The 9,656-nt window shown below is 55.8% G+C and overlaps 1 protein-coding gene across 3 annotated transcripts in view; it reads left to right on the top strand.

Moving 5' to 3' along the window:
- Positions 1–1,249: 1,249 nt before the first annotated feature.
- The window catches only part of GSG1L (GSG1 like), a 221,730-nt gene continuing 213,323 nt past the window's right edge, over positions 1,250–9,656 (top strand). For 2 of the 3 annotated variants that reach the window (XM_059038222.2, XM_067012695.1), the window contains exon 1: positions 1,250–1,680. In XM_059038222.2, coding sequence (XP_058894205.1) covers positions 1,335–1,680 — 346 coding nt within the window. In that variant the 5' untranslated portion in view covers positions 1,250–1,334. The remainder of the gene's footprint in view (positions 1,681–9,656) is intronic. The other variant, XM_067012694.1, reaches the window with a different exon arrangement.

Below are 9,656 nucleotides of genomic sequence, written 5' to 3'. Positions count from 1 at the left end.
CAGTGTTTATTGAGCACGTACTATGTGCCAAGTGCTTTTTGCAGGTGTGATCTCATTACGACAGCCCAATATTCCTCCTCCCTTTTATAGATATGGAACTGAGACTCAGAAAGGTTTAGCACAATAACTTGTTCAAAGCCCACAGCTGGTCAAGCCCCAGGGTCGCCTGACCCCAAAGTCAGTATTCTTGACCTTTCTGTTCCCACCCCCCACCTTGGAGATTCTGGGTTGGCAGCCTCTGTAGGGCACCCCTGCCTGATAACTGCAACAACTTTGCGTCTGGTGTGGTACCTCCTTGGGTCATACTGCTAAGGACCTCAGGGGGGTGGGGATGCCTGCGTGGCGAAGTCCCATTCGTCATAACCAACACTTGGCATCCTGTGTGGCCCACTTCTTTGCCACCCTTCGTGCTGTACCATGCCATGATAAGGAGCCCGGGTGACTCCAGCTTTAGCCTGCCAGGGGAGCCTGTCCTGTTGGTTCACACGGCCCAAATCTCCCTGGGAGACCCCCAGGGGAAGCACAAGCCCTTTAGACTCTACAACCCCGCATTTCTGGTGAGGTACCCCTCCTGACAGGTCCTGCAACTCCAGGATCAGTAACGAGGCATCCTTTTCAGTGGGCCCTGCTGCTTCTTGGGTGTGGGAAGCCCAAAAAACTCAACTCTGCAGCTCAGACTCTTTGGGGCTCCTTCTTGGGGCTCCCTACCTGGCCTCCAGGGGAGGGTGCTGCGCGTCCATGTTCCTCGTGGGGAGCCCCAGCAGGCTCTGCCCTTCTCTCCAGAGGGCGGGATTTCTCTGGTTCCTGTGTGAGATGACCCCTCCCCTCACGTCCCCGGTGGGAAGCCTCTTTCTCCGAGAGCGCCTTCTGGCACTCTCTTTGCTTCTCAGACTCTCCACTCGGGTGCGGGTCTCTTTAGGGGGCGCCCTTCTCTGCCGGGCTCCCGCCAGCGCCCGGCGTGGGGCACCCCCTCTCCCAGTGAGGGCGGGAACCAGAACAGTGTCGCCGGCCGCCTGCAGGTGTCTCCCCACGGAGGGGCGCGCGTCCCTGCGCCGTGGCCGCTGCCAGGCGCCAGCGGCTCCTCGCCGAGGTGCACTCGCGCTCCGGTCTCCGGGCGCGCAGGAGCCGCTCCGCCACCGCCCGCCCCCCGCGCCCTCCGCGCGCCGCGCCCCCACCCCGGGGGCGGGGGCATGGGCCAGCGCCGCGTCCGCCGCCGCCCATCGCAGGCGCCGGAGCCCCGGGGCGCGGCGGGCAGCGGACGCTGACGCGGGGCGCCGGCTGCCAACTTCGCGCGCGGAGCTCCCCGGCGGCGCGGTCCCGGCGGCGCGGGCGGCATGAAGACGAACCGCCGCGGCCGAGCGCTCCTGGCCGTGGCCCTGAACCTGCTGGCGCTGCTCTTCGCCACCACCGCCTTCCTCACCACACACTGGTGCCAGGGCACGCAGCGGGTGCCCAAGCCGGTCTGCGGCCAGGGCGGGAGCGCCAACTGCCCCAACTCGGGCGCCAACGCCACGGCCAACAGCACCGCCGCCCCCGCCGCCGCCGCCGCCGCCGCCGCCGCGGGGAACGGCCCCCCTGGCGTCGCGCTCTACAGCTGGGAGACGGGCGACGACCGCTTCCTCTTCAGGAATTTCCACACCGGCATCTGGTACTCGTGCGAGGAGGAGCTCGGCGGGCTCGGTGAGTGAGCGGCGGTGCCCCGGGGCTCCGCTCCCGGCTCCCGCGGGCTGCGCGGCCCCGGCGCCCCAGACCCAAACCCGCGCTCCCTCCTCGCGCCCGGGCCGGGGGCCCGCGCCACCGCCAGGACGCCGTGTCCCGCGCTCCGCAGGCTCGGCCGAACGTTCGGGGGCGGGGAGCGCGGTGGGCAGGTCCGGGGGTGTCGAATGATGGCGTTCGGGACGCTCCGCCGTTTCAAGGTTCGGGCAGAGCTCGTGCCCCTTCCGTGCACCAGGCGCCTGTGGGGACGTCGCCGCGCCTTGGAGAGGCGCGTCTCCCGGCACCCACCCCGTTCCTTTCCGAGCCAGAACTCATCTCCATGCTCGCCCCTTCCCCCTCTTCCTTTCGCGGGGCACTGGCTACTCCCATCCATCCCTTCCCGCCTGGGGTGGCGGTGGTGTTGGCGCAGGGACTGTGGCTGTCAGCCGCCCCTTCCACCGCAGATCCACAGAGCTAGAAGCCGAGGGGCTCGTTCTTCCACCCGCATTCCCAGCCCGCACTAACCGCTCCCGGACCGGGTTTGGGCAGCACGGGAGTGAGGAGTGGGGGCAGTCCGGTGGGTTCCCGGCAGGGAGCCCTTCGCGTCCCGGCCCCCGCCCGGGAGAATATGCGGCGGGAAAGCGGGACAGCTCGGCGAGGCTCAGATCAGAATTGGGGCTTGGGGTGGGGGGACTCTTCAGAAGGCAGATCAAACTGTTTCCTCGGCCTCGCACCCTTTCCTGGACCCGCCGCCGGAGGCAGCCAGGGCCGGAGTAAGTGTCCCCGAGGCAGGCATTGAGGCTAGGGCAGGGCTCAGGGGAAAGCTGCCTGGCAGTGGTTGTACCACATGCTGGGGATGCTGGTCCACACCACCCGGTACCTCCCAGACGATGTTGCTCCGAGTCCAAGTCTGGGGACCCTCTTGAGTTGAATTGACCTCTTTGCCCAAGGTTAAAACTCCCCGTGCCTGCCTAGCTCTTTGATGTCAGCGTGGGCTATGTGTGTAGTCTCATGTAGACAGGAGTGGGCCACAACCGCTAGTTTGCCCTGAATATGGCGTTGGCCTGACTGGTTTAAAGGACAGAGGGAGGAAGGTGTGAAATAAACCCGGGGAGGCTGCTGCCTCTGCCTGGAATGCCCTTCCCCCCATCTTCCCTGGCTGGCTCCTCCTGAGCTCCAATGGGACTTCCTGACCCGCCTTCCCAGGCCGGCTCCCTTGGAGAGAAGACCTCCCTATCCCCCTTTGGAGGCAGGGCCTCCCCATCTTTGTATCTCATCACCATTTTTATCTCCCCCATCACACTTGGCACACCTGAAGTTTTCTGGGGGCATGCCTTTGGTCGCCAGCTGCTTGTCCCCCTTACCCATAGGATGTCACTCCATGAGGGCAGGGCCCCAGCCGTCTTGTTCATTGCCATGCCCAGTCTCTGGGTACTGTCTAGTGCATAGAAGGTCTTCAATACCTATTTGCAGGATAAATGTTGGATGAGGCTTCGGGACCATGAATCAGAGGTTTCCCGGGGTGCTGCCTGCTCTTGTCTTGCCTGTAGGGGTGCCCCACTGAACTTTTCTGGGACCACCTCCTTGATGCCGGTGCTTTGCCAAAGACACTCCGAATAGGGTCCCACCCCTGACCAGTTTCACCCCATCAGACTCACTTCTGGTGTGCACTCAGGACTTGAATTTTTACTCTGGGATGTAATAATAATAATAATAATTTAATGATTTAATGATAATTAACCTTAAAAGACATCTTGGCTAAAATTCCCTGCTTTCTGCTCAGCCCAATCCTCTCCCATAGAAGCCTTGGAATGCCTCGTCCTGGGAAATATCTGCATCCTTTAGGGTAGGGTCCCCCCACCTCACCTCCACCTCTCACCAAGTTTCTCCTTCGTATAAAAACGCAGACTCCCTGCCTTTTCCTTTATGTACACACTTAAATCCAATGCTGTGTCCTGCAGCGCAGTTGTCCTGTCTCTGCCCCGTGAAGTGCCTGGGCCCTCATTGGCCAGCTGAGCCTCTCAATTGTTTGAGGTCTCTCCTAGCTTCTTCCTGAAGGTCACGCCCCCAACTCTTGCAGTTATTTCCCTGGAGCTTGTCCATGTAGCTCCTCCAGGGCTTGATACAGGATGTTTAAAGCTAAGCATTAAAAAAATTGTTAATTAAAAACAATGCTAGCTCACATTTATTGAGCCCTTCATGTGTACCAGACATTGTTAAAACTTCTCACCGGGCTTCCCTGGTGGCTCTTGGGTTCAAATCCCAGCTCTGCTGCTGGCTAGCTTTGTGACTTAACCTCTCTGTGTCTCAGCTTCCTGCTCTATCAGAAGGGGATGCTTGGGCTTCCCTGGTGGCGCAGTGGTTGAGAGTCCGCCTGCCGATGCAGGGGACGCGGGTTCGTGCCCCGGTCCGGGAAGATCCCACATGCCGCGGAGCGGCTGGGCCCGTGAGCCATGGCCGCTGAGCCTGCGCGTCCGGAGCCTGTGCTCCGCAACGGGAGAGGCCACGACAGTGAGGCCCGCGTACCGCGAAAAAAACAAAACAAAACAAAAAAAACAACAACAAAACTTCTCACCAGCCGGATCTTGTTGAATCCTTGCCAATACCCTTGTGGCAGGCACTTCTATGGTGCCCATTTTTCAGATGAGGAATTTGAAGCTAAGAGAGGTTTTCGTCTTGGCCTCACAGCTGATGAGGGGGCCTGAATTGTCTTCATGGGGCACAAAGGAATCAAAATGAAGTGATCAGGGAAGAGAATGGTGCAGTTGGGGGTCAGAGAAAGGCGTGATCTGGGGGGCTCAGCATAAGACCCTCACCCCCAGTCCTTGGTTAGTAAAAACATTGATGGTTAGTTTGTGGGGTAAATAAACCAAACCCACAGTTTTCTCTTTCCTCTTGATCACTGTTGGCTAGAGATCGCCCCTCCCAGAAAATCACAATTTTCCTCCCTGGGAGCTTAGAAAATAGTTATCAGCCTGTCAGTGCTGGTGAGAAATTTGGGAGGTCTGAGCCAAGCTTTGGATGGTTTCTCCCACTGATCCTACAGTGCCCAAATCCTGTCCCTCCACTGTTATGGTACTGAAAGGGTGTCAGGAGGTACCTGGCCTCAAACTTTTGTTGCTATGACAACCTTTCTTCTGGGTTCTGCGACCATTTTAAAATTTATTTTCTACTTGAAGAGAAAAAAAAAGAAACACCCCAACACCCCTCCCCCCGAACAAAATCCTGCCCTCCCCGCCAGAACATCAAGGACCAACTTCCTTCCCTCATGCCCATGAAACTACAGGGTAGGCTCTCTTCCTTTCTTTGCATTTTATCCTCACTCCAATGAAAACACCAACCACGAAATCCTAACCTCTCCGTGAGAAGCAGCTGCTAAATGTTCCTTCCTCTCAAACGCCTGTTTGGTTATTTCTTTCTGTGCTCAGAAAAACCTCTCCCCGTTCTGGGCAGCCACAGGGAAATCTAATAAACCCTTTTCCCGCACGAAAAATCTACGGCGTTCACAAAGAAAACTGCAGCCTGTCCTAAACAGACACAATTTCCCCAGACGCGGCACAAAGGAAGCTTTTCTCCTTCCTCCAAGAAGGAGCATCAGCCTCCTTCAACAAACAGAAAGAGAAGTGTGGCCTCGACACAGAATTACCCCAAGCCCTTCATGCAGATTGGATTTCTCTTCTGGATTAGATGCTCGGAAGGCTTGGGTGGGTGCAGACGCAGGCATTGGGGTTGGAGGGGCAGCAGAGAAAGGCCTGGAGGGGTCACGAGTGAAGGTCTGGAGGCGGGCGAGGTGGGGATGGCAGGCAGGTAGCTGTGCTGACTGGGAGCACAGGTGATGTTGGACTTCAGTCTCAGGGAGTGTGTGTTTGAACCTCAGGAAATGGGTGGCTCTGGAGGATTGATGGGGTGGCAGGGTCTAGGAGGGCTTGTGAGGGTGGCTGGTGGGAGGTGGGATTGGGGCGGCCAGGGAGAAGGGGGAGACCAGTCAGCGGGAGGAGGAGCTGGACGTTTGGTGTCCCTACTCTAGACCCATTCTCTCCTCTGTCATGGGTGGGACAGTGCCCACTCTCTCTTGTGAAGGATGGATGCCACCCACTGCCTCTTTTTAGCAGTGTGGTTTGGGCGAGGCCCTCAGTTTGCTGCCCTGTAGAATGGGGTTAGGGAGATCAGAGCAACTAGCAGCTGCTCATGGTGCAAGGATTCAGTGAAATAGTGCAGGGAAGTGCCGGGCACCTTTTGGATGCGTGAGTGCACCTGGTCACCTCTGTGCTGCAACCTTTCTGAGCCACACACGTCTCTGCTGTGGACTTCTGCAGCAGCCTCCCCGCTTCCACCATTGCCCCCACCCCTGCCAGTCCCCTGTCCACCCTGCATCTGAGTAATCATCAGATCCTGTCTCTCCTTTGCACAGCCCCGCTCTGACAACTGCCCCTCCCCCCCACTCAGAGTCAAAGCCACAACCTCCCCAAAGCTTGAGGCCCTGCGTGAAGGTGGCCCTCAGCCCCTCCCCAGCTACATGGCCTCTCTGCCTTTCTGGGGTCCTCTCCTTCTCCAGCCTGGTCACTGGCTTCTGCCACACTGGCTCCTGACACCAGGCACACTCCGCCTCAGTGCCTTTGCACTGCCTTTCCCTCTGCCTGGAATGAAGTCAGCTCTTTCCCAGCACCCCATTCAATATTGATCTCCCCACACTTTTGCTGCTTGATTTTTCTGCTAGCATTTGCCACCAGTGACTTTTCCTCAGTGTTCCTCGTTTGTTTTGTGTGTGGTTCCCCAGCTCTGTGAAGGTGGAGGTTGAGTTTATCTGTGTTGTTTCATGGCTGGCGCCCCAGTGCTCAGGACACTGGCAACAGTAGGTGTTCGGTCAACATTTGTGGGATAGATGTTGGTTGTTATGTCTGTTGTTCTTTGTGCCCAGTTCTCTGCCAGGCTCTAAGTGTCTTCTTATGCTGCAGGGAAGCAGGGGCCCAGTCGGGGACCCCTCCCCTTCTGCTGAGGCTTCTGCTACATCTACCCCTCCTTACACACACACACACACACACACACACACACACACACACACACACACACACACGCATGCATGAGTGTGGGGCGGGCTCATAGCCCCTCAGGAGAAGACCCCTGCCACCCCCTGCCTTTCTTGATTCTCCTTCATTTCTACAGAAAACCCCAGCTCTTCTGTCCGTCCCTTATATCATGCTCCTACATTTTCACAAGTATGAGGACGCATGTGATGTCCCCAACCTAGGGACTTCCGGAGCTTGGGAATACGTTGGTGTAATATTAGACAGGCCAGGAGCAGCTGATACATGAAGAGTTTGACTTTGAAGGGCATGGCTTGAGCCCCCAAAAGTGTTACTTCCTTTTGTTCCCATAACAGCCCTATGAGGTAGGTGCCATGGTTATACCCGATGAGGAAACTGAGGCACAGAGAGGTGAAGTGACTTGTTCAAGGTCACACAGCTTCCAAGTGGCAGAGTTGTGATTTGCAGAAGACTCCAGAGCCTGGCTCTTGCCTGCGGTGCTGTGCTGCACGCCGTCCCCCCAACCCACTTCAGGCAGCCTCCCCAGGCACTTCCAAGAGGCCTTATTGAGAAGGGCACTGCACCAGGTGTCGTGAACCCTGGGTTCAAGTCCAGCCTCCAGTGCCAACTTGCTGAGTGACTTTAAACAAGTCACACCCCCTCTCTCTGTGGCCTTTTCTTTCCTTATGTGTAAAATGAGGGTTTGGTTTTGTTTTTTGTCTGGTTGATGGAGGTGGCAGAGCACCCCATGACCACAGGCCTTGTGGTCAGACAGTTCAGGCTCCAGCCCCCATGCCACCACTCACCTGCTGTGTGACCTCTGGCAGGGGCTTGCCCTCTCTGGGCCGCAGTTTCCCTGGCTGGGACAAGGGGACGATGATATCTGCCTCATGAGAGTGTCCTTGGAGTTAAAGCAGATAACGTGGATGCTTGGCTGGTACACAGCAATCACTCAGTAATGGAGCTTTCGTTGACCTGACCTCGTGTCAGAGGCTGCAGACCCATGGCCATCGGGTCAGATCCAAACTGTCCATCTGTTTTGTTTGGCCCTGCAGTGTCTTCAGCGTCTTTGAATAAGTTGCCAATATTTGAAAATTGAGTCACTTCACAGAAACATCCGGATTTATGGCTTTTCTCAAAAACCTGGCAGAGCCATCAGCGCTGGGCCCAGGTTCCTGTGGCAGTGGCAGCTGCCCCTTCTGGGAGTCCATCGCCTGCCCCTCCTCACTATTGAGGTAACTTGCCACCTTCCAGGCGCTCAGGACCCAAGCCTTGGGGTCCTCCTTGGTGCCTCTTGCTCTCACATCCCACGTCTCATCCATGGGTGAATCCTGCCAGCTCTTCAGTCAGAATCCAACCCCTGCCTGATCACGTTCCACCAGCTCTGCCCTGGCCGGGCCCCTGGTGCCTCTCCCCTGGACTAGGGCAGTAGCCCCTCCCTGGACTCCCTGCTCCTGCCCTTGGCCCCCACCCTCTGTTCTCCACCCAGCAGCCAGAGGAATCCTGTTAAATCCGAGTCAGGTCACTTCCCTCCGCTGCTCAGGGCCCTCCTGTGTATCCCATCTCGCTCAGTTACAGCCAAACATCCCCCAAAGCCTGTGGGCCCTTTGAAATTTTCCCCTATTGCCTCTCTGACCATCTCTCCCCGCAACTGCCCTCCTGCTGCCATACCAGCCTCCTTGCTGGTCCTTGAACAGGCCAAGACCCTCCTGCCTCAGGGCCTTTGTACTTGCTGTTCCTTCTGTGTGGGAACTCTTCTCCCAGATGGCTGCCAGGCACCCTCCCTTCTCAGGCAGGTCTCTGCTCAAATGTCCTCTTCTCAGTGAGACCTTCCCAGACCACACGATGTATATCAGTGACCTCACCACCCCCAAGCACTTCTCCCTCCCTCCTTATTCCCCCATCACTCTGATTATTGTCTTACCCACTACATATCCCACTCATTTATCTTCTTTCTTTCATTAAAAATATTTTAAAAAATTTTTTATTGGAGTATAGTTGATTTACAATGTTGTGCTAGTTTCTGCTGTACAGCACAGTGAATCAGTTATACATAGACATATATCCACTTTGTTAGATTCTTTTCCCATATAGATCATTACAGAGTGTTGAGTAGAGTTCCTGTGCTAAACCGTAGGTCCTTATTAGTTATCTATTTTATATATCGTAGTGTGTATATGTCAATCCCAATCTCCCAATTTATCCCTCCCCCTCTTTCCCCCTTGGTAACCATAAGTTTGTTTTCTATATCTGTGACTCTATTTCTGTTTTTCACTTGTCTTCTCTGCCCAGCACGGATGCTAGCTCCATGGTGGCAGGACTTGGTCCATTTCACGTAATGCCATATCCCAGAAACTAGACGAGCTGGCAATGACTCAGGGTTTGGTGAATATGTGTTGAAAGCATCTGGGATTCTCGGACCTTCTCAGGACTTGTGTGTGCAGTGAGAGGCCCCAAGCTCTGTGTCCATCATTCCCATGGACTTGTCAGATGTTCCTTCTGCCCTCTTCCCTCCCCTGTTCTGCTCCCAAGAAGAGGTATTTAGTGGGCTGCTGGGAAGGACTGAGGGGGTTCACTGTGGTCATCCTCCCTGTTTAAATCCTGGGGTACCAGACTCAGAACCATCTTGCAGGGATGCTGTGACCTCGGGCCTCTGTGCTGCTTGTGGGACCATCTGTGGTGGTTAAGCTCTTCTGGTCCCAAGTGATAGAGGCAGACTCAGGCCCACTTACGGTTAAAGGGGAGTTTTTTTTTTTTTTTTTTTTGCTTTTAAAACCTTTTATTTATTTTATTTTATTTTATTTTTTTATTTTTTTATTTTTTTTATTTTTTTTAACATCTTTATTGGAGTATAATTGTTTTACAATAGTGTGTTAGTTTTCCCTCTACAACAAACTAAATCAGTTATACATACACACATGCTCCCACATCTCCTCC

Source organism: Kogia breviceps, chromosome 14 (genome assembly GCF_026419965.1).
Source record: "Kogia breviceps isolate mKogBre1 chromosome 14, mKogBre1 haplotype 1, whole genome shotgun sequence".
NCBI lineage: Eukaryota > Metazoa > Chordata > Mammalia > Artiodactyla > Physeteridae > Kogia > Kogia breviceps.
The sequence above is the reverse complement of the archived record's forward strand: the minus strand, read 5'-3'. Positions and strand labels throughout refer to the sequence as shown.